General features: G+C 42.3%; 1 protein-coding gene across 3 annotated transcripts in view; it reads left to right on the top strand.

Annotated features, from left to right (window-relative positions):
• ccser2a (coiled-coil serine-rich protein 2a) overlaps nucleotides 1–25,370 on the top strand; it is a 670,411-nt gene extending 645,041 nt beyond the window's left edge. For 2 of the 3 annotated variants that reach the window (XM_080215929.1, XM_080215928.1), the window contains one exon: nucleotides 11,863–25,370. In XM_080215929.1, coding sequence (XP_080072055.1) covers nucleotides 11,863–12,786 — 924 coding nt within the window. In that variant the 3' untranslated portion in view covers nucleotides 12,787–25,370. The remainder of the gene's footprint in view (nucleotides 1–11,862) is intronic. The other variant, XM_080215930.1, reaches the window with a different exon arrangement.
• Nucleotides 25,371–25,684: the final 314 nt, after the last annotated feature.

Below are 25,684 nucleotides of genomic sequence, written 5' to 3'. Positions count from 1 at the left end.
AAGTTCATGACAAATTAATCAAGTTTATATCTTTTAAATCTAGACCTTGTCTCCATATGCTCAAGAATTAAGTTTTTTTGTAACTGCCTTGATTGTGCTTTGTATAAGGTGTGATGTTTTTATGTTTCTCACTGGAGACAGTCGATGGCACAGAAGCTAATTCAAGTTAATGCCAAATTATTGTCTCTGTTCCCATGGTAAAAACACTATTGTTCAGCCACAGTTGTTGAGCAGAGACACACTGCTCTCCTTCTCTCTATTAAAGGTTTGTCTCTCATCAAGGTTCAGCGTTAAATAATTATAAATATGAACATCACTGAGCCTTCCCCACAGACACATCATAGCCATGCTGCTTAACATAGTTACTAAACAGCATGTCGAACAAGCGTGTTATTGATTTTCAACATCTGCGGGACATTCAGAAACATTCGAGTCAGTTTCTTTATTTCCCACTCCTACTGTTGTGCTGTTAGAGTCACACCCTAAACTGCTCAGTTCACATCATCAACACTTCTATGTTGCTCCCTATCACATCTTCTTCAAAACCATTCATTACTCTCAGCTTCTACACCCTCCTATTTTTCTTCGTCCCCCATCCACTGCCCCCACCACAATTCTTTGGATGTTTTGTTGTCCAATAAAACATTCTCTGTAAATGTTTTATCCTCATTTGGGGGATTGGGGTGCTGAGCAAAAACCCTGAGTCCTTTTCCAAAATACGAAGGAGACCCTTGCAGCAAGTCCGCTCTCTATGGGAAGAACAGCAAAGAGTTTTCTTTCCTTACCCATTTTCCTAAGGGTGTGGATGGGAAACTTGCTCTTTGTCTAATCCAACCACGAGGGGATTGAGAGCAGCAACTAGGAACGGCATTAGCTTAGAAATGTAAATCGCAGCTCCTCTCTAGAGATTGCAATCAGGAACTGGTAATTTATGAAATTCCGCATAGAGATGGTCCAAAAATGATATTTCACTTTCACCAGCTGCATATCAATGACTTATCAATCAGTATGGATCAAAAGGGAAATGCAACAAATATGAAAAACAAAATTGGTTGTAAAGCCTCCATTATAAAAAAGCCAAGATTAAAAGCACAAAGCCATCTTCTCTCTAGTGGATACAGACAAAACCTTTGTCTGTATCCAACATTCTCTGCTTTTATGCTAGAAATGCCAACTATCTTGGAGCGTATGCATTTCCACCTTAATCTGGGGGCAAAACACAACCGTTCCTGTGACAGGCAGAGATCTTAATCATCCAAATTCCATCCATAATGGGACTATTGCAGAAAATCTTTTCCTGAGTGGAATAGGACTAAAGGTACATCCCATGAGGTTAAGTACATTTATTTTTCAGATTATAAAAATAATTTGACCTTCTTGTTGCTGATTTTAGAATTAATAAATATGCTTCTAATGTCCATGTTTTGATTGGTGATATTGTCAGCACATCAGCATGGTGTTGGAACTGTTTTGGAAGTGTAATTTGCCTATTAAAGCACCTCAACGGATGTTAATTTTTAATACAACATTATCTCCAGCCTTCACAATTTAGTTGATAAAAGGCAGACATCTGTTTGCTGAGTAGATTCATTTTCTCAATGCAGGGAGCTTCTTACTTTTGAACAGCGGGGGTTCAACAGGCTGTTAATTTACTGAAATGGGCTTAGGATGGATCGAGTGCACCTGTCGGTTTAATTTCAGTATGTAAATGGTAGTTTACATTGTTTCCTCTGTGATCCCATCCCCGTGCAGATCTTGTTAAAATTGTTCTCTGGCATCTCCAAGACTGACAGCAATGAACTTTATGCAAAAAGCAAATCTACAATAATAGAATTTAAACTAATTAAACAATCTTCATTTTATTGCCTGAATTGCTCATTTTCTAATTGGCTCACACTGATTGGAATTGAACAGTTCAATGTGAAATTTTTATAATACTGTGCAAAGAACTTGGCGCCATTCACAGACAGCATCCAAGAAGATAGTGTGGTTATAAAAAACGAGACAATTATAACATTCATCCTCCAGCACATTAATTGAAATTCTTCAAATGTGTATTTCCATCAAATTTATTCCACCCAATCGCTCTACTGAGATCACTGTAATTAAAAGACAAGTTTCACCACCTTTATGAAGCAGTGGCCATTCTAACAGAAGCACTGGCTGAAACTTTCCATCCTCGGCTGGGATTGCAAGTGAGTGGAGTTTTGTCTGGATTGCCAAATTTCCCATTCTCGTACGCAACAGGTGCCGCCACGGACAAGACCGTCTAATATCTGGTCACCCTAGCTGGAAACTGGACAGTTAAATGAGAACAGAATCCAAGAGGAGGCGGAGGGGTCATGGGCTGGGGTAGGGGAGAGTTAGTCAGTGATAGCAGTGACTGAGTGGAGCTCATGGCCTTTCCTCCTTGGCCTTTGAGAGTAGCAGGTAAAGTCCCTTTTGTTCCAATATCATTCAGTCAGACGCTTGAATCTTTATGAATAACAAGAAAAACTGACTGAATCAAAAATAAAAACCAAGCGTGCGAGATCGACGCATCTGAGGTTAACCTTTCAGCTGTGTCCCAAAATTGAGAGTCAATTATAAACTTCACAAAGATATTTAAGAACAGATTAGGTCAGCATTTTAAGAATGACCATTGGTCAGAAATCAATTCTAGAATGAGTGTACCATAAACATTTATCTTTCAAATTGTTTTCAGTGTAAACATTCTCAGGAGGCTTCATCTGGCATCTGTAATAACTGTTGTTACTAAACCATCTGCTTATGATGGACAAGTCCCCAGGACCGGATGGAATGCATCCAAAGGTTCTGAAAGAAATGGTGGAGGTGATAGTGGATGCCTTGGTGATTATTTTCCAAACATCGCTGGATTCTGGGGAAGTGCCGGAAAATTGGAAAACGGCTAATGTTACGCCGTTGTTTAAGAAGGGTGGCAGGCAAAAGGCAGGGAATTATAGGCCGGTTAGTTTAACGTCTATTGTAGGTAAAATGTTAGAATCCGTGATCAAGGAGAAAATAGCGAGGCATCTTGAGGAGAATTGTTTGATAGAGCAGACGCAGCACGGTTTCGTTAAGGGGAAGTCGTGTCTGACGAATTTATTGGAGTTCTATGAGGATGTGTCTAGGGCGGTGGATAGAGAGAGCCGGTGGATGTGGTCTTTCTTGATTTTCAGAAGGCGTTTGATAAGGTGCCTCACAAGAGGTTATTACAGAAGGTCAGGGGGCATGGAGTTGGGGGTAGGGTGTTAGCGTGGATAGGGGATTGGCTGTCAAATAGGAGGCAGAGAGTGGGGGTCAATGGGTGCTATTCGGATTGGCGGTTGGTGACTAGTGGAGTGCCCCAGGGGTCGGTGCTGGGGCCTCAGCTATTTACCATTTATATGGATGATCTGGAGGAGGGAACCGAGTGTATGGTGTTGAAATTTGCTGATGACACCAAGATTGGTGGGACGGCAAATTGTGCGGAGGGTGTGGAAAGTCTGCAGAAGGATCTAGATAGGCTGGGCGAATGGGCTAGGAACGGGCAAATGGAATTTAATGTTGGCAAGTGTGAAGTTGTCCACTTTGGTAGGAATAATGGTAGGAAGGACTATTACTTACATGGCGAAAAACTGCAGCATGTGACGGTGCAGAGGGACCTCGGGGTCCTTGTGCATGAGTCGCAAAAACCCAGCCTGCAGGTGCAGCAGGTGGTCAGGAAGACGAATGGGATGCTGGCCTTCATAGCGAGGGGGATTGAATATAAAAGTAGGGAGGTCTTGCTGCAGCTGTATAGGGCACTGGTGAGGCCGCAGCTGGAGTACTGTGTGCAGTTTTGGTCGCCGTACTTACGCAAGGATATTTTGGCCTTGGAGGGAGTGCAGAGGAGGTTTACTAGGCTGATACCGGAGTTGAGGGGGTTGAGCTATGAGGAGAGGCTGAATAAACTAGGCTTGTACTCGTTAGAGTTTAGAAGAATGAGGGGAGATCTCATTGAGACATATAAGATGATGAATGGGATGGATAGGATAGAGGTGGAGAGACTCTTCCCGCTCAGAAAGGACAGTAGGACTAGGGGGCACAGCCTCAAGATAAAGGGGGGGTAGTTTAGAACGGAGTTGAGGAGGAACTTCTTCACTCAAAGGGTGGTGAATCTCTGGAATTCTCTGCCCGTTGAAGTGGTGGAGGCTGCCTCGCTAAATATATTTAAGACGTGGGTTGATGGGTTTTTGATAAGCGAGGGGATTAAGGGTTATGGGGAGAGGGCGGGAATGTGGAACTGAGCCACGACAGATTAGCCATGATCTTATTGAATGGCGGGGCGGGCTCGAAGGGCTAGATGGCCTACTCCTGCTCCTATTTCTTATGTTCTTATAAACAGCAAAGGCTTATGTTCCTCGTGATGATCACAAGAAATTAAGCAGCTAAGAAGTCCATATGAACAACAAGGCTTCATCACACTTATTCTGATTGCCTGTAATTTGTATTTACCCTTTAACTTTGGCTCATTAACGAACGTGGTAGTCAGGCAGCAACAAAATTAATGACTTTAATGTTTACATGCTTGTTTGAGAGATATCTACAGGAACTGTCCAAAATGGAGAAGTGGTGGTGGATACTGAGCAGAAAGGAAGTGGGTGTGCCATAGGTTAGGGCAGCAAAGACATGCAATTGGAGAGGGTTTGGCAGTAAGGAGGGAGGTGATGAGGGATTTGCAGAGGCCTTTGGCATGCTCTGACTGAAGTGATGCCTACAGAAGGAATGAAGAAGAGCAGTAGTGTCAAAGCACTGATGTGTTTTCATTCATTTAAGGGATGTGGGCATCACTGGGTAGGCTGCCATTTATTGCCCATTCCTACTTGCCCTTGCGAAGGTGGTGGTGAGCTGCCTTCTTAAACTGCTACAGACCATGTGGTGTAGGCACACCCACAGTGCTGTTAGAGAGGCAGGTCCAGGATTTTGACCCAGTGACAGTGAAGGAACGGCAAGATATTTTCAAATTAGGTTGATGAGTGACTTGGAGGGAAACTTCTATTTGATGGAGTTCCCATGTTTCTGCTATCCTTGACCTTCTAGATGATAGTGGTCATGGGTTTGGAGGGTGCTGTTTCCGGAGGCTGGGTGAGTTCCTGCAGTACATCTTGCAGCTAGTACACACTGCTGTCACTGTTCATCGGTCATGGTAGAAGTGAATATTTGTGCATGGGGTCCCAATTAAACAGGCTGCTTTATCCTGGATGGTGCTGACCTTGTTGAGTGTTGTAGGAGCTGCACTCATCCAGACAAAAGGAGAGTAATCCATCACACTCTTGACTTGCATCTTGTAGATGGTGGACAGACTTTGGGGCATTAGGAGATGAGTTACTCATCACAGGATTCCCAGTCTCTGATCTGCTGTGGTAACCACAGTATTTAGTTAAGTGTCTGGTCAATGGTAACCCCCAGGATGTTGGTAAGTGAGCACAGATGTGTCACTGGAGACCAGCAGTGAGATCATTCCGGAACATGGCCATAGAAGGAGTTAAACAATTAATATTTTGAAGTCAAGTCACAGTTTCTTTACTTCTGGGCTTAGTAGTAGGGAGAAGTTAGACAACTGAAGTCACTTTTCTTCAAGGAAGGAAATGACTCCGAGAAACATATGTTGGTTGACAGGATACACAAGGTAAAAGAACATGAGAACGTAAGCTAGAGTTTTATTGCAAATGGGTCTCCAGATTAATATAACTACAGTGGTATAATATATATATATTCCACTGGTCGGCGCAACATTGAGGGCCGAAGGGCCTGTACTGCGCTGTAATGTTCCTTGTTCTATGTTCTAATGTATGGGTGTTTCATTTGACAAAACCTATTCATAGCCATTCCATTAAACAGCAGAGATGTCTATGCTGGGGATGTAGTGTGCAGTGTTATTGTTTTGTTCACCATCGTGAATGCCCTATCCCCGCTGACCTCTATCCTACACATTGATGCCTCACTCACCAAACTGTTAACAAGCTTTTTGCTCCTGATCTTTGCCACATGTGTCCCATCAGGGTTTTTTTTCCATTCATGGGACAATGGTGTCGCTGGCTGGCCAGCATTTATTGCCCATCCCTCGTTGCCCTTGAGAAGGTGGTGGTGAGTTGCCTTCTTGAACCCACTGCAGTCCATGTTCTGTGGGTTGATCCACAATGCCATTAGAGAGGGAATTCCAGGATTTTGACCCAGTGACTGAAGGAACAGCGATATATTTCCAAGTCAGGATGGTGAGTGGCTTGGAGGGGAACTTATAGGTGTTGGTGTTCCCAGACATCTGCTTCCCTTGTCCTTCTAGATGGAAGTGTTGGATATTTACTGCATGACAGAGTGTGATATAAATCCAGGTCACTGATCAGAGTTTATTAGATGGCATTTGAAATCTGACATTTGAAACATGAGATGCATCTTCAGAATTTTCTTTAAATGAGCTGCTTCTCCTGTGGTGGAAATATGTGGATATCCCCGAGTGCAGTTATAATGTTTAGCTCTTAACTTAACCTGTCACAAAGACTGAATGTTCATGGTGGGGGGGGGAATTGTGAATCTGCTTTATACTTTGGAGACAGTATTCTGGACATCTTATTGTAATAAGGGATTAAGCTGCAGGATATTGACTGATTTCATTGCTGTATTCAATGTTGGAATATTTTTGGACATATCTGACTCACTAGTTGACATACTAATCAAACTGAACCATCTGAAATAGTTGCAAGTGTTTTTTATTTGGCATTGTTTCTGGAACTACAATATAATATAATTGAATTGAAATGGAGGGAAGCTGACCCAAGCCTGTATCAAACCTCAGCTGGAACACATTTGGAGGGTGGTGTGGAGTTCTGGCCCCCATATTATGAAAAGGATATAGAGGCACTGGAGAGCATGTAGGGAACAAGGACAAGGATGCTACCAGAATTTGTGGATTTACATATCAGGAAAAGATTAGCAGGCTAGGTACCCAAAGTGTGGTGGGAATGCCAAGCTCATTACCACAGGAACTGGTGAAAGTGAATGTTATAGATACCTTCAAGAGAAAGGCAGACCAGGCTATAAGGGAAAAGGGACTGAAAGGTAATGATAGATTTATTTGAGAAAAGTTGGTAAGAGACTTGAGTGCAGCATAAACTCTAGCATGGACTGATTGGGCTGAATGGCCTGCTCCTGTGTTGTATATTGGATCTAATCCTATGTTATGTAACCTGAGGAGGGAGTGACCGGTTGCTGAAGAAAAGCCTCAAATCAGTGGTGAGTCTCTAGTTGTCCTTATGGTTTGCCTATTTTGGCAACTTGCATACAGAGCACACAGAACCATAGAACACACATCTAAGTGATAGATTTGGAGAGAGTCCAAGCCAGCAGATAAACATTACATTACCAAGACTTCCTGCTAACAATGCCACAGGGGACGAGTTAGTTTATATCAAACTTCAAAGCTGACCATCACACTCGAACCTCACATCCACAAAGATCCTCAAGTTTTACATTATAAAAAAAAAGGCCAGCGATCCATTCAGCATCTGATGCCTACTGGACACGTCATCCGGCTGGCGTTGAGATATGGAAAGCCCAGAAGTCCAAGAGGAAGTAGATTGACATTTCAATCCTTAACAGCCTTCAGCTCATAAACAATCTGGAAATCTGCTCCTGTGACCATAGCGAATAAGTTCACACTTCCTTACATCACACTCCCTCTGCTACCATGTCACCCACAAACTCACCCTGACTATATCCGTTTGCAGCCTCTTTTGCTTTACTCACAGCTTACATTCCCATCTGGCTTTGCATCATCGACAAACATAGATCTATTTCTTTGTCATTAATCTAGATTGCCAATAGCTGAGATGGCTCATCCTTGGGGCACTTCACTAGTTCCAGTCTGCCAATTTGGAAATGCCCCACGTATCCTTATTTTTTGCCTCCTGTCCATTAACCAATACTTAATCCATACTAACATATACCCCCAACTCTCTGAGCCCTTACCCTGAACACTCATAAGAAATAGGAGCAGGAGTAGGCCATCTGGCCCTTCGAGCCTGCCCCGCCATTCAATAAGATCATGGCTGATCTGTCGTGGCTCAGTTCCACATTCCTGCCCTCTCCCCATAACTCTTAATCCCCTCGCTTACCAAAAACCCGTCAACCCACGTCTTAAAAATATTTAGCGAGGCAGCCTCCACCACTTCAACGGGCAGAGAATTCCAGAGATTCACCACCCTTTGAGTGAAGAAGTTCCTCCTCAACTCCGTTCTAAACTACCCCCCCTTTATCTTGAGGCTGTGCCCCCTAGTCCTACTGTCCTTTCTGAGCGGGAAGAGTCTCTCCACCTCTATCCTATCCATCCCATTCATCATCTTATATGTCTCAATGAGATCTCCCCTCATTCTTCTAAACTCTAACGAGTACAAGCCTAGTTTATTCAGCCTCTCCTCATAGCTCAACCCCCTCAACTCCAGTATCAGCCTAGTAAACCTCCTCTGCACTCCCTCCAAGGCCAAAATATCCTTGCGTAAGTACGGCGACCAAAACTGCACACAGTACTCCAGCTGCGGCCTCACCAGTGCCCTATACAGCTGCAGCAAGACCTCCCTGCTTTTATATTCAATCCCCCTCGCTATGAAGGCCAGCATCCCATTTGCCTTCCTGACCACCTGCTGCACCTGCAGGCTGGGTTTTTGCGACTCATGCACAAGGACCCCGAGGGCCCCCTGCACCGTCGCCTGTTGCAGTTTTTCGCCACGTAAGTAATAGTCCTTCCTACCATTATTCCTACCAAAGTGGACCACCTCGCACTTGCCAACATTAAATTCCATTTGCCAGTTCCTGGCCCATTCGCCCAGCCTATCTAGATCCTTCTGCAGACTCTCCACACCCTCCGCACAATTTGCCGTTCCACCAATCTTGGTGTCATCAGCAAATTTCGACACCCTACACTCAGTTCCCTCCTCCAGATCATCTATATAAATGGTAAATAGCTGAGGCCCCAGCACCGACCCCTGGGGCACTCCACTAGTCACCAACCGCCAATCCGAATAGCACCCATTAACCCCCACTCTCTGCCTCCTATTTGACAACCAATCCTCTATCCACGCTAACACCCTACCCCCAACTCCATGCCCCCTTACCTTCTGCACTCGGATGCAGTGAGACAAGATTGAGCCTTGGCAGGGCCAATGAAATCATTTTTAGTACTGCCTATTGGTCAATGAACTCGCCTCATCCATTGTCGCTGGGCAGCATTGTGAAAGAAAAGCGATTAGATTCGTGAATGGTCAAAGCGTGGGCAGGAGCTTTCATTCCAAGTTTGATACACTTGCAGAAGGTGCGGAGTTGGAGGCATATCGTGGAGAAACAGGCTCTCAGAGGAGGGGAACTGTCTGTCTGGAGAGCAGAATCCTTGTATTTTGACAGATTATCAAGGCCAATGTTTTTGCTAGATGTGGTCGCAGAGTCAAGCTGGAAATAGCTAATTTAACAACTTTGCAGTGACCAGTAGTAATCTTTTTTGCACAATTGGTTGAGTTTGTCTGTATATATGGGCTGTAGATTGAATACCATGCTTCTTTTACATCTTTATTCCGTCTTTCTCCACTGATGTGCAAGATTAAAATACGGATATTAAAATTATTCCAATTTCTCTGACGTTGTGGCATAGATGATGTCTGAAGTGTAACTGTAATAAATCCTTCAGGATAGACAAAACCATAATCTATTATTCAGCCCTCCTGTTGTACCATGGGTGACTCTGTTACAACAGAATGAGCAAGACCATCAGGCAGTCAATCAGAAATAATTCAATGTTCACAGCCCTGTGCTGCCTTGGCATTTTCACCTTAACAACATCAACCCTAGTTATGCACCAAAATACCAGAAGCTGATGTACAAAGAACTATAAATACCGGAACTCTGAATCAAAACTGCAAACTGCTGGAAATATCCAGCAAGCTGCCAGGTGGCCTCTACAGTGAAAAGATAGGTTAATGTTTCAGCTTTAGCCCTTTGTGAGTTCTGAAAAAGCCTTAGACCAGAAACATTAACCTATCTCTTCTCTTGACAGATGCTGTCAGTCCTGCTGTGTCTTTCCAAGATGAAATTGGAAGTGCAGTCTATAGAGTGTGACAAATGCTACACGGCAGAAAATGCCTTTCACTGGAGCTTTTATTGAATGAATCCAAGTTATCTGTTGTGATCTGCATCATGAAGTATTTTTAATACATAAAAACCGTTCCAATACTTCAATATCATAATCCAGGAGACAAGTGGAGTTAAGTCCTGTGTAAATTGCAAATTTTAGTCAAAGAAGCAATGCAGCCAACTCATTAAGCTGCTATAAACCAGCAAAAACAGACTAGTAAGGCCAAATGAGAAGAGGCTGCAATATACTCAGAGTTACTGGAGTCTTGTGTACTCTGTCTGACTCCTGGGTCAGCAATTACTGAGCCCATTTTGTTAAAGTTATTTGCTTGCACAATAGAATTACTCGACTCCATTGTGTTTCTGGGACACTGTGAACCCAGGGTCTGTCCTCATCCCAGTCTCTGTCTTGTCATTCTGAAATGTTCCTCTATGCAAGTGCCACATTGTCAGACATTAACATGCCTTGAAATTCAAATGATCTTTCACATAACACTGGATAAAGCATCCAAAAATGCCATACGTTACATAACGAAAGGATTTGAATCACGGCTTCTGTGGTGTCAAGGTATAAAAAGAAAGTGACATTATTTATTTGATACTAACTTCTCCTGACCTGGGGCTACAAATTTACAAGCCTGTGCTGATCTACAGATTCCCCTGATGGGAAGCAATTAGACCACTGGCAATGCTCATTTCTACCAACTAGATTTTGTGGCCTTTAAATAGCAGATAATTAAACATGTTGCATTAACATGCACTGCGCTGCATGCTTTGGCAATCTTCACAGTATAGGAAAGAATTGTAATGTTTGACTTTCCCAGAGCAATGCCACAGGAGATTTGCAAGAATGATCATTTGCTGTGGGCATCCCAAGTGAGTCTGGCATTCATAGCCTCTCTCTTGTCCTGAGTAGATATTGGTGAGCTGCCACCATTGCCCTGGTTTGATGCAACCAATGAGTGGCTTATTAAAGTAACCATATTATTGTGGAGACTGGGTTCAGGTACAGGCCAGATTGGGTAAGGACAGGGATTAAGGAACCGGTTTGATTTTATTGACAGTCCACCAGATTCATGGTCTCTCTTATTGAAACCTGGAGTCAGCAGTGGGAACTGGAAATGTGGAGATCAGCAGAAAGCCAATTGACATCTAGCCACTCTGGGCTTTCTCATCCCACATGTGACGATGCCCACTGCTGGCGGGGATGGAAAATCCCAGCCCCGTTTTTATTTCTAAATTGTTTAAAAACCAAATCCCAATAGTCTAGCTGCTAGGCTGGAGATTGAACGCATACGCTGGATTCTTGGTCCAATAATACAACATACTTAAAGAGTAAGAATTTTATTTCTCATTTCTCTTGAATCATTTGAAGCATTTTAATTTGTGATGGATGTTACTGACAGCAAGTCTTGTATGTTACCAGATATTTAAAACACATTCTATTATCCATTCTGTGTGCTTCCTTAGCATTCAACAGTTACCAAATCCAATTGTCCAATAGCTCTAATTGTCCCTCTGTGAACTGCTTCAGGATTTCATTATAGTTCCTCAGGTTGACTGTTCCAGCTTCATCCGGCATTTGTGTCATATGCTTCTCTCAAACTCCCTGTCTTATTCCTGCATGGTGTCTCAAAATGCACAGCAAGCCAGCATGACCCGTACTTGCTCTCTGCAGAAGCAAAATGCGATGAATATGTTCTAAAATGCTTTTTCTTCCAACAGCCTCCAGTACTACAGCCTTCCAACCACAACTTCAGCTCCAACGAACGCGACATGGGAAAAATAGCAAAACCAGTCCCTACCGAGGACCACAGTAGGTGTATAGAGAACGCGTCATGTGAGAGTTACTGTCAAATCAGCCAAAATATAAATGCTGCTGTTTTGTCAGAGACAGATTTGGATAAACCCAGCTTCCCTTCAGCCATCCCACAGAAGATTGAGGACTCGAATGAAAGGCCTGTCCAAGAGTACCCTGTCTACAAGAAGACCAGACAGAATGTCAATGTTACCCCTAAGGAACATGGACACAGTCAGGTTTCAGTGCAGCAAACTAGTTTAGCAAGCTCTTCAATATTTACAGAGCAATTTACAAATAAATACTATCGGCCGAGGTTTGCTTTTAGACAGTGTCCATCTTCTAAGGATCCAAGTGTCAAATCCAAGATACAGAATTCAGCTATGAAGCCTTCTCCACTCTCCAAATCCAGGAAGAATGGTACTGCAGGTTCTCACGCAGAATATTTCCCTGGAGAAAGCTCAGTACAACAATCTACTCGAGATCAAAAGGAATGCAACCATCAACTCCAATTACCACTACCTATCAAACTTCCAACACAAAGAGACGAGCAGCAAAAGAGAAAATCTAAATTACTACCATCTCTGTCATCACCAATTTTAAACATTAAGACTACGGTGTCTTCAGTGAATCCTGGGTCACTTGCTAAGGAGACACAGCATGTTGAACCCAGCGATCACCAGGTTGAATCCCAGTTTGAGACCTTACCTTCCAACAAGCTTCAGAAAAAGCAGTGGCTTCGAGAAGACCGTTTGCAAAAGGTTCAGGGTCACACTTCCCAACCAGAGAAATCGACAACCTCTGTCCGGCATTCACGCCTTCCTCAACCAAAGATGCATGTGTCCAGTTAATCAAACTGCAACTTCCAGGGTTGACTGAAACCTGGTATTAAACATTTTCCCATTGCAATTTATACTGCAGGATTCAGAACTGGCAACTGTTGACAATTTGGCCCCATTTACTTCACTCATTATTGACCTGAACCCAAAAGACAGTTCCTGCAAACCTGACTGATGTACTGTCAAAGACTTGGCCATTTGCAGACTGCCAAGACAGTTTATATTTGCAATGTGCTGCCTTTTAATTTGGACGAATATAAAGCTACAGGTGTGGCAGATTTGGATCAAAAGCAGGAATGTTTTGGTCAGGGTGGGGTGGTGGAAGAATGAGCTGTACAGCAGTTTATGAATCTGTAATGACCTGGACATGAATCATTTAGGTGAACGGTTAGTGGTGGTATGGTGGGTAGAATTTCTTTAAAGCAAATGTTGTATAAATTGTTGAATGATACCATTGTCCTACATTTTAGGTGGCCTGCATGAACATCTTGTGATTGGGAAGACAATACTGAAAGAGCTTTAAAGGAAGCTGGTCAGACTAACCTAGAAAGGCCAGGTTAGGTTTAACATTTTTGTCTGTTTAGAACGATCAGCTTAGGAAGATACTTAAGTTAAAATTCTGGAAGGTTAGATTTCTAAAATAAGTAATAAAATAAAACTCTGCATTACAATGCCTGGTACAGGAATCATACTTGCTGCAGTTTCTCCAAAAGCCTATTGCTATTCAGAGAAAGAACAGGCAATGCATGAATATAAAAAGAATGAGAGAGTATTTGTGCTTGGAGATAGATTTCCAGAATGTCAGTGAAGATGTTAGAAAGAATGACTATAGTCTTTTCCAATTGAACTGTCACTCAGCACATTCCAAATGACAACTCTTCCGTCTGTAGACTGGGAGAGATACAATATTAAGATTGCTTAGTGGAAAGGCATTATTGTGTTTCTCATCCCCATAATTATTGTGCATGCAGGTTCTTCAGTCTAACAGTTGCTGTGCAAAAGCCACTTGTCAAAAAATGTAATTGGTAATTCACCATCAAGATAATATATACTTCCAGTGCCATACATAAATGATGCACAGGTCACAGCATTGACCTTCCACCCTGATAGATCTGGGTTTGAATTAAAGCAAGAATCATTGGATGAAGTTTTTCTTTGCCAGCCTCTATGGCTTTTAATGATCTTCACTGAATCTTTTAGACAGTCTTGCAGTCCAGTTCCCAATAGACACAAGTGCACAGAACAGAGCTCTGCATTAATTTGACAGCCTTGCACAAAGGTTATCCAAACAGATGGTGTGGGAATTTAAAGATCCCATACTGATTTTCCAAGATTACTGATGTGCTGGGCAAACTATATCTGACTTTGGAACCATATTGCTGTGCCATGATCTTGGCATGCTACATCCCAGGCACAGCGTTCATGTACACCGGTTCTGAAGGCAGAGAGAAGGTTTGTCTCATTCACATCATCAGATGATGCTGCAGTGATTTCAGGAAGGGCCAAGGTTATTTGCAGTTGTTAAGTCTAAAAACCAAAAAAATCCATACTTAACTTTGTTGGCATGATAATGATCTTAGTGGTATTTTGCAGTTCCCTGATTGCTCCTCCACTCACTCATTTCCTGAAATATTGAGCTTGTGATTCTGGTATTCCGCGTTCATTCATCATAGCTGATAGAAAATAAGATTACAGACAAGTCCTGCTCACAGAAACCACATGAAACCGGTGGCCTCAGCCCCAAACTACAGCCCAATTTCTTAAAAATCTACAATTCCCATTAAACCAGACCTTTCAAATTGTCCTGCAGTTCCATGCAAGATTTCACACATATGGTGGGAATTTGTCACGCTGTTTCAGAGCTATACTCCATGATAATATACATATCTTCAATTTTGAACATGTGCTGAGTTGTGTGCTGGTGCATGCTGAGGTGAGATTTCCTCTTCATTATTTTCATGTGAAATCTCTTTCAGATGTTGATGTATCAAACAAATAGCGGCAGGTTCCAGCCAGTAATCAGAGCTCCTTTCGGTGTAAATAGATATTGCCTCCTTTTCATTGGCGCCAGCACTTTGCATGAAGTCATGTCCTGCACCACCGCCGCCCCAACCTGATACAACTCACCTCATGACTGCAGCGAAATCTATCTCGTTGCAATTGATTTTCCCCACTCCCTATTTATACATCTGAAAATATTTTGCTGGAATAGATCATATTTGTAAACCATCAGCGGTGTAAAATGTTATTTAAATTCAGTTTAGTTAAATACACTGGATTCAAGCATCAGATTCAGAATGCAAAAACGTTATTGTAAAGTGCGAAATGCCAGCATTGACGGGGGATCAGTCAGTCCTTAAGTCTGTGCTAGCTTTACATCACAACTTGCCTATGCTGATCTCACTTCCCTCGCCTTTCTGCATCTTCTTAAGTATCTATTAAAGATACCATGGACTTTCCTGTAAGTTAAATTCTTGTCTAAAAATATACAGGGAAGCTGGAGTATATGATGAGAGATCCTGCAAAGGTCCATCTAGACTTTAAAGGTCGTTACTTGACAACTGAAACTGTATGAGTATGTAAATAGCAGTTGGTAAAAATGTGAATGGTATCAATTCTAACTTGTTATGTCCCTGTGTTTGTGTGTGATACCCATCAATGCAGAGTTGAGACCAAGTATGTAGTCTTCAACTCAGACTGGATTAGAAGACAGGGGTTATTGAACCAGGACGTGGAAATATAAACTTAGTCTCCTTTTGGAAGTCATAAATGCTTATCCTTATTGTTATATTTCCATTATCCATATTTATAATGGAAGTGTCAAAGTAAGCTTGTTGCACTGTAATCACTCCTCTCGCTCAGTGACACCACAGTACATTCAGATTTTTAAATTAATCATAGCTGTAAGTACGTACATAGTGTGTATATGGATAATTTATCTCATTACAGGTGTTTACGAGTTGTATATTGCCCAGGTCCTTGCGGATTTATAAGTTGCTAGATATAATCAATTCTGTGTCAAACATGTACTGCTGTGTTCAAGTGCAATATATACTGTTATTAATAACAAAATGAGGTATAGAGAGTACTCTTATATGTATATGCAAAATTAATTATCAGCTAGATCCTTGAAGCTGCATACTAGATAAATTGAACAAGGACTTGCACTTTCAATGATTCTGTGTGTCATACAGTTGTGCCTATGCTGAGCGAGTGGCCCCAACCCAACGTGGGATTGATCCGTTTTCCTTCTCTGAAATGCTTGTTATTTTGGGTGGTAAGTGCTGCTTTCATTGCCAAGGAATGTGGTGACTCACTGTACTAATGGTTAACTCCCAGCAGGCGCCTCTTGTTCCCACCAGGAGACTGGCTACACGCAGTGCTTCAACTATCTTGCACCTTTTGTCCTGATCACACTTCTCCAGAGTGGAAATCTGGTGGGGTGGAAATAAAAAGATCATACTCGTGCTGGTAGCAGTTTTAATTCTTGCGAGTATAAAACGTAATCTAAACTCACATCACCCACCCATGAGATATTTCCTTCATAGTATTTAAAACAAGAAATGTATTTATCAATAGATGCAACAACACATCCAGATCCAGGAGAGGTTTATTTTGTTTGATGCTGACTGCAGAGGGGTCCGTGGTGAAGACATTTACTGCAAATAACAGAGATTCTTTGCCCAGATTTTGCTGTCTATATTCAGGCCAGTACGTGAACAATTGCAAACCTCCCAAATGGAAGAGGGGAGCGTTGAATTGTTGGAGGAACTTTGAGGAACTTTCCTGAGGCTCTTGTCTGCCTGTTCCAGTGTGGCAGCCAGAAGTATTTTGCCAAGGTGACGAAAAGGAACAGAGTTACTGGTTGTCTCATTGCTGTGTGAGGGATCTTGCTGTGCGTTCAGCTGAGCTTTGAAGCAATTGGCTATCAGGTGTAATGCTTTGTAGTGTTTGCTAAGAGACATCATAATGTGTCATATAAATACAAGCTTGTCTCAGCCAGTTACACATCTAAATGAGAACTGTGACCACAGCAGCCTTAATATAAGTAATTATTGTTCTAATGACAAGATTACTTGATTTGATAAGATTGGCTACAGGGATGAGAGAGAAATTATTTAGACTCGTGAGTATTCAAATTGAATTTATTATAACCTTGTCTGACAGAAATAGTGGCAGCTTTGATCTGTCTGTCTGCTGGCACTGTTTACCTGAACTATTTGTCAGTTTGAAGCATTAATCAGACGAGTTTCTTGGGGGAGAAAAAAGTTTCTATTTCTCCATCATTTATTTTCCTACTGTCTTTGATTCGATGTGAAAGGTCCACCCTGGGAAATTTCCAGTGTTGCTGATGACAGCAAGCTGATGTGTTTATAGAAATCAAACTCTGATTTACGGTTTCTATCCCCCACCCCCTTTCTCTCATCCCTCCCCATGTGAAGCAGCAAGAACCCTGTACTAAGCTATTCTCTGTCTCTCTTAACCAAGCAGAAATTAAATGAAACCCATTTCAAAAAAGCATAAAGATAAAGCATTTATTGAGTATTTGTGGCTATATGAAAGAAGCGGTTACCCCCTCCAGCAGCCCCAGATTATCACTGGGTATCTCTAACCCAAAGATCTGCTAGATGGAAAAAGCCTGATTCAGAATGACACTCTGAACTGTTTTGTGTGTGTGTGTGTGAGAGAGCTTGCGTGTGAGTATGAGTGCACATGCATGTGTGTTAGTGTGTATGTGTGTGCGTGTGTTAGTGTGCGTGTGCGTGTTAGCATGCGCTTGCGTGTTAGCGTGGTGTGTGTGTTAATGTGCGCATGCATGCTCGTGTGGTGTGCGTGTTAGTGTGGCGTGTGTGTGTTAACGTGCGCGTGTTAACATGTGCGTGCATGTTAGTATGTGTGTAAATAGGGTGGAAATTGCTGGGTGTGTTGTGTTTTGCAATGTTTGGATTTTTCTAGATTTCTCTCCTGGACTGTGAGGGAGAATGAACTATCAAACGCAAGGTAAGAGACATCTTTGGCAATTAACCAATATTTACAACAGTTAATCTGCTCCAACCAGGAAATGAACGATTCATTATTTCTGGCCTGAAAATACAAAGTAAACAATGTGTCAACTCAGTATTTAACTGGCTAATTACAGGCTCATCTAATTAAAGAGCCTCTACAGGAATCAGCAGGAAGGTGATCAGTGTTGGCCCTTCCTGCCTGACACTCTTCCACCCTCCTCCAGCACATCTCCTGCCTCCCCTTCACCCCCCCCACTTGTTGCTCTGACAATGGGGCACTCTTTGTTCTGTCAGTGAGATAAAAGCACAATTCTAACGTGGCATCAACCCACAATCAGGCTAGTCAGTCCTTACAGAGGGCGAGGTGTGGGGAGAATGGACATTATGGGTGTTGATCGTAAACAGCCCAACATCCTGAACTGGGGCTCAGTGTGGGTGCGGGAGATCAGTTTCTGCAATGTCTTCTCTCTCCATGCCAACATATTCTGTCTGACCTGACTGAATCCACGAGATTCAGGTTGTTTTCAATTTCATCTTAAGACCAAACCATGAGTCCAAATCTACTTGGCAGCAGGAAAACACAGCAGGCGAGCCACTGCCTATGTTCCAAAGCTGATTGTTATTAAAACCCATATATCTCAGCATTGTAGATGATGTGAACGCGTTATTTAATCACCCCAAGAATTAGGCCCTCTGTTTGACTCGTGCCATCTCTGTTCTATTCGATCCCTCCCTTAATTCAAGCGGCAGGTATGTACCAATACAGACTGAAGCATTCAGAATGACCCAACATCGTAAACTCCAGGAAATGAAAGGCATTAAGATCGGATTTGGTTTGGATTTAGATGGGATATGAGTTTTGAATCGACAAAATAGGGTGGGTGTTCGATGTTGAGTTGCTGCTACCACTTAAATTCCCGGTTTTGACTTGTTGTGGAACTAAACTGACAGCTATTTGTGAGGTTGTGGCTTTTGATTCAAGTGATTTTGCAGAGTCAGAAAGTGGGTCATGTCCTTTCTCATAACGCTATATCTGGTTAACATAAATAGATTCTGACTGCAAGTCCCATTCCAGGTAATGTCAGTTATTCCTGCAATGTGCTACAAATGTATTCCAGAATAAACTGCACAACTAGTTTGGTACAGTTATGGAAACAAACAAAGGAAGGAAGACTTGCATTTATATAGTGCCTTTCACAAATTCAGGATATCCCAATGTGCTTTGCAGCCACTGAAGGAGTGGCTGTAGTCAACAATGTAGTTACTGTTGTAACGGAGGAAACAAATTCTGAGAATGCGCAACGTTGCGGGTGGCACAGTGGCTACTGGGTTCAGTCCCGGCTCAGATCACTGTCTGTGTGGAGTCTGCACGTTAGAACATAGAAAAACTACAGCACAAACAGACCCTTCGGCCCACAAGTTGCGCCGATCACATCGCTACCTACTAGACTTACCCATAATTCTCAATCCTATTAAGTTCCAGGTACTCATCCAGAAGTCTGTTAAAAGACCCTATTGAATTTGCCTCCACCACCACCGCCGGCAGCCGATTCCATTCACCCACCACCCTCTGAGTGAAGAACTTACTCCTGACATCTCCTCTATACCTACTCTGTATGTTCTCCGCTTGTCTGCATGGGTTTCCTCCGGGTGCTCCGGTTTCCTTCCACAATCCACAAGATGTGCTGGTTGGGTGTATTGACTGTGCTAAATTCTCCCTCAGTGTATCTGAGTAGGTGCCGGAGTGTGGCAACTAGGGGATTTTCACAGTAACTTCTTTACAGTGTTAATGTAAGCCTACTTATAACTAATAAATATAAAAAATAAACTTAAATACCAGAGGAATTGAGGACCATGGTCACAGAATAAGATAAAAATATCAGGCATGTTGGGTAGAACTTGCTTGCTTCCAATCCCCTTCATGTGAAACAAATAAAAGGCTTGGCCTTTGAAGAGGACCAGATAGCGATCCATTGGAGAAGATCCAGAAACTCCATTAAACTGCACTGAGAGTTAAGTCCTGACCAGAACCAACCTCAACCATCCTGAGGAATAATACTTTGAGAGAGTTTTATGGGGGAGAGAGATACAATTACAGATTGTGAGCCGAAGATGGAAATGATGAGCTTTGAAAACCCTGGTTAGATCAGGTTATTTCATTGTCCATGATAAAGTTTATTATTAATCTCATAATAGAAATGCTATTGATTAAAGGGAGTGTGAGAAAGCAGTCACACCATGGGCAGCCAATCACTGCATGCCGCATTCACTGAACAAACAGGACTTGTTCAGAGAATAGAAGCAGCCCAGGAGAGGTGCCGATCTCTCCCCTCTGAGGTTACAGAGGTTCCTTGGAAGTCCTATAACTTAAGTATTTTATGCAATAATTAGTTGTACACGGACTGCAGTAATTCAAGAAGGCAGCTCCCCACCACCTTCCCAAGGGCAATGAGGGATGGTCAGTAAATGCTGACCTAACCAGCGATGCTCGCATTCCCATAAATAAATTTTTAAAAAGTGATTGAAACTGGCTGCTGTTGCTGTGGCCCAGGTGAGGATTTGTATGAGGAGTGTAACGGTGTCTTGTAGTTTGGAGCAGCTGTCTGTCTGGGTGAAGCATAGCATTCACTCACAGCCCTTGGCTGAATCAGATGATGGTGCTCAGTCACACGTTTACCAACATGTAGTGAGTGGGAGACAGCTGAATGGGTCACTTTTGGCAGATCCCAAGGTTCCTATTGATCCCTCCGGTTGAGATCCCATGAGCCTGAATACTGTGTGACATTGCAATGCTCATTTGTACACACATTCCCAAATCGAATCCCTCTGGAAAAGTGTTTTCCTCAGGCTGTTCCCACACATTGGCAGAAAGGGAAACAAGCTGAGTATGAGATTTTGTTTAGCCTCAGAAAGAGACTGAAGGAAGGAGTTTGTTAGAGGCACACTGGACTGAGTAATATAGGTGAACTTCCCAGAATCCTCTCATCTGAATAAGTGCGGCACAGTGGTTAGCACGGCTGCCTCACAGAGCCAGGAACGCATGTTCGATTTCCTGCTTAGGTCACTGTCTGTGCAGAGTCTGCACGTTCTCACTGTGTCTGCATGAGTTTCTTCCCACGGTCAGAAAGACATGCTGATTAGGTGCATTGACTATGCTAAATTCTCCCTCAGTGTACCTGAATAGATGCTGGAGTGTGGGCGACTAGGGGATTTTCACAGTAACTTCATTGCAGTGTTAATGTAAACCTATTTGTGACACTAATAAATAAACTTAAACTTAACTTTATCAAATTACCTCTGAACAAGGTACAGATAGTAAAAGCTGAACAATGCTTTCAAAAAACAGACAGGTTTCTGGGTGTAAAGGGTAGGTTTGGGATTGAAATAGAGAACTATACCTTCACATTGAACATGACAACCAGAGAGGCATGCCAGGAATTGGGAAGATCAGGACAGTCATTCAAGAAATAGCTGGCTATGGGTAAGGGCAGATGAGATGGTCAGTTGTCTTCATCTGAAGGCTGTTTGCTCACTCAGGTATCCCCACTGTGACTAGGGCTAAACATATCCTGGGTAACTAAGATGCAGAGGCAGTTCACATATATGGGGCTGACTTGCAAAAAAACATATGTGACAATCTAAGCACCTAACCAAACATAACTCCCCATCAAAGACAAGTTCTAGGGACCAACACATGCAGAGCTCATCACTGCATCTTCTCCAATGAGTTAACAGCAATTATTGCTGAAATGAACACGATAGTGACAGCTGCCCTCGGCACTTTCAAGAGTTACTACATGTTCTTTCACATTGTTCAGCTGAGAAAGGTCACTGCATCCAACTAGAACTTCACTCATTATTACACAGGTCCCTATCCAACTGTAACACACAGAGCAGATGCACATTCTATGAATAGGTCATTGAACCATTGACTAACTCCTTTATGTTACTCATGAGGAAGGCTGTTCCGCGTGTGATGTGTTGTCTTTCATTAATATCATTGGGATTTTGACAGTGTTGGTTTAGTTCATCTGAAACCACTTGTGCCCCTGACCAGGCACTTGCGAATTCAAGCCACAGTCTAAAATTTGAGTACTTAATCTAGGCTGACACGTCAGTGCAGTGAGTAAATGAGGGAGCACTGTATGTGCTGTGTCAAAGACAAGGTAAAGAGCGATATTTAACCTTTCAGGAGAATGTTTGGAAACTGCGATGGAAAGACTTGTGGCCTGGAAGATTATAAATTTCTCTTGTGATAGCGTTTCTGTACATTATTCCCAGGGCTGGATCGAAAAGATTAAAATTAAACCAAATTACTTCTATTATTTCAATTGTGATCATTCAACAGAGCTGATGATGAATTCTTGAATCAGTATCTTGGTTGAGATGTGTACACTTTTCTTAATTACATTGAAATAGTCTATTTGGTTCAACTGGCCTATATAGGGGCCTGCCCATGTACTTAATCTCACCTCATTGATGGGGTGGCATGGTAGCAGTGGTTAGCATTGCTGCCTCACAGCGCCAAGGACCTAGGTTTGATTCCCAGCTTGGGTCACTGCCTGTGAAGAGTCTGCACATTCTCCCCATGTCTGTGTGGGTTTCCTCTGGGTGCTCTGATTTCCTCCCACAGTCCAAAATACGTGCTGGTTTGGCACATTAGCCATGCTAAATTCTCCCTCAGTATATCTGAACAGGCACCAGAGTGTGGCGACTAGGGGATTTTCACAGTGACTTCATCGCAGTGTGAATGTAAGCCTACTTGTGACACTAATAAATAAGCTTTAAACATATCCTTCTAGTCCTTTCCTTCTCTTGTACTGGATTCCCTTCCCCTTCAGTGCATCTGTGGCATGCACAGTGACAGTAAAATATGCTAACATCATTATGTTTGTCAAATACCAGCACTATGAATGGGTCTGTATTGGAAAGATATGTCAGCATAACCCAAGCTACTTGGGAAGAGATCAGTCCGAAATAAGCCACCTACTTAAAAAAACCACAGGTTATGTGAACCATTGGAGATGTACCAGGTTAGGAGTGCAGATGATTTCAGAATTCATGCTGGCTGGGCAGCCAGGTGATTTGTGGCCTCCGCATTTATTAACAAAATGCAAGCATTGGATAAACTGTACAATAAACGCCACCCAAGGGAGATGAGGCGATGATGTATGCTGTCGTGATAAATGTCAGTGTTTGCTGCTACTCTGTGTCATATCATCTTATCAGATTTGATTCTTGCATGATTGAGGAATGAATGGATATAAGTCACACTTGGATCACTTCATTATACAGAAGGTGAACTTGAGTATCAGGAGGCAGCTGTTGATAATGGGATTGGATACCAATCTTAGGAAGAAAGTGGAAGGTCAGAAGCGATCGGACACATTCAACCTTTCAGAGTGAGCTGAAAATCCAAAGCCCACTTATTTGTATATCATTTCCTGCACAGTATCAGTGATGACACTTAATTCACTGAGAAGCATTGAGGTGTCCCAAGACAATGCAAGGTGCTACAGAAATGCAATTTCCTTCCTTTGTTAATTTTTTACAGCAGAATGTGTGTCAGAACCAGACTGAGGCCAATATTTCACAGACAAAATCAGTGATGAATTGAGCATCTGAATGAAGTGAAGGTGCCATTACTTCTGACACCAGACCTGCTGAGGTTTCATTCAGTGCCTGTCTTGAATAAAGAATTATTTAAATTGTGTTCCAGCAATGCTCTGATTTAAAGTTCACATTTTTAAAAACCTCATGTATTCACTGTGTGAATTTGACCATCTTCAGAGCTTTGAAAAAGTTCTGCTTTCCCTAACTGAATCTAATTAAATCCAGTTAAACTTGGCCCTCTTTCTTGGACATCATGTTCTAAAACATGGATAAAACAAATCAATTTGTAAGTTTTTTTTCTGACTTTTCACCCAGATGGAGAGTTGAGACACCTCTGGTCAGATTTCTGGTTGGGGAGTTCTGTGATAACCTTTGCTCCTTGTGGCTATTCCCTCCTCGGAGCAGGGATTGCCCATTCTGTGCTCCCAGCTGCTGAGGACTGAGAGATTTCCTGCCTACCCAGTTCCCAGGCCATGGCAGCAATGAACCAATGGATGGCCTGATGATTACAGCGCTCCAATATTAAAAAGGATGGGATTGTTCGGAGTCTAGCAAGATCCATTGAGATTTTCCTTTAAGCTTTATTTTCTAAAGTTTGAAAGAGCTCGCTGACCATTGATTGCCAAGTTAGTGACAGACTTTGCCCAAACTGGCAAACTGGGCAATGACTGGGGGCATTACAAACAGTAACCACAAATCACAGGCTTGGAACACTTCTCAAAACCTCACAAGTCTGTTTATAAATGTCACTGTAAAAGCAAACACAAAAGGGGATTGTTCATTCTGCAATGTTATCGGTTACTGTTCTTTGCACAACTACTGGTTGCTTCCCAAACAGAACAAGGAATCTCTGCTCCTCAAATACAAGTTAAACGCACAATTACTGAATGATCCTTAACAAAAAGAGTGTAAAAAGAAGTCAACACTCTTCTCGTCTTTAATATACATTAACAGGGATATACACTAAACCTTCAGCTGCAGAAACAAGAAATCTGGTTTTAACATCAGATTACTTTTTCTTGACTGTTTGAAAGTGACGTTCTAGTTTTATTGTGCAGTTGATCCTTTATATTATTTCAGAAGTTAGCATGATGTTGCTGCTTTTTTTCCTCTTATTTGGGTTGTGTGCGTTTCCCCAAACACAGTTTCATTTTAAAAGTGCCGTGTTTTAAGTCAAAATTTAAGCAGTTTGTGTCTTTGCTTTTGTTCCCGTGAACGTCTACACTGATTTCAAAAATTAGTCAGAAATCACTTTGTCAGTGTTGTTTGTATGTTAACCTGCAATTGCAATCCTATCTTTGTTCGAACAGAGGATAGAGGAATACCGATATTTGAGTGTGCTCATATCTCATGGTGGATTTCACTTCATTTACTTTGAACTTTGTATCGCAGTCAGCTGCTCTGTCAAAACTCCTTGCTAGAGGCTTGTTTCTGACCCAGTCCCTTATTACTATTCTGACTGTCACGAGGCCCCTGCCATTCTGCTTCTCTCAGGATAGAGGCTCAATATTTGCATATCAAACTCATTAAACAATCATCAGTGTTATCAGAAAGTCTATTGTAACGATGCTGGTTACCATCCCAGGGAACCGTTCCCAATTAGGCTGAGCTTTCACTTTTCCACTTGTTTAGAAACTTGGGTCAACCCCAAGGAGATCAATGAAAAACCAAAGGGTGGGGGTGGGGCAGGAGGGGTGACACCACTGTCCCAATGCAAAATGAGGCAGCACGTACCACTGTATACCATTGCTGTATGTCATTGTGCACATTGTAACTGTGAAACATGGCTTTCCAATAGCTTGAAAGTACTGTCATTTTGATTTCCCATTGACAAGTTGCAGTTATATAGCACATTTAACATTCCAAGGTGCTCAGCCAGAGCGATATCTGTAATATTATCAGTCATAGTCTCCATGGACGATTGAAGATGCAATGTTAATCATCTTATTCTTTCTGGTTTCTTCAAATTAATAAAAATAGCTCAGGTCGCTTCTCTTGTTTGTCTCTCTTCTTTCCCACTCCCTGCTGTATTGATGGAGTAAGCTGATGGCTTACAGAATATGCAGGGTGAATGAACTGTATGAGGATTATGATCATTGAGCTAAAAGCTCCATACAAACCAGTTGTGTTCTCTTACCAACAGATATCCCAAAAGACATTTTTAAAATGTGCATCATTGCTGCAAATTATTCAGTAAAATCCAATTCAAACCCTCTGATGTGGTAACACCTGAATTGACCCTGAATAGGAGGCCAGAGGCAGACAGCAACGTAAATGGGCATGTACTCTAA

Source organism: Carcharhinus amblyrhynchos, chromosome 31, assembly GCF_965287045.1.
Source record: "Carcharhinus amblyrhynchos chromosome 31, sCarAmb.v2.hapA, whole genome shotgun sequence".
NCBI classification, from domain to species: domain Eukaryota; kingdom Metazoa; phylum Chordata; class Chondrichthyes; order Carcharhiniformes; family Carcharhinidae; genus Carcharhinus; species Carcharhinus amblyrhynchos.
The sequence above is the reverse complement of the archived record's forward strand: the minus strand, read 5'-3'. Positions and strand labels throughout refer to the sequence as shown.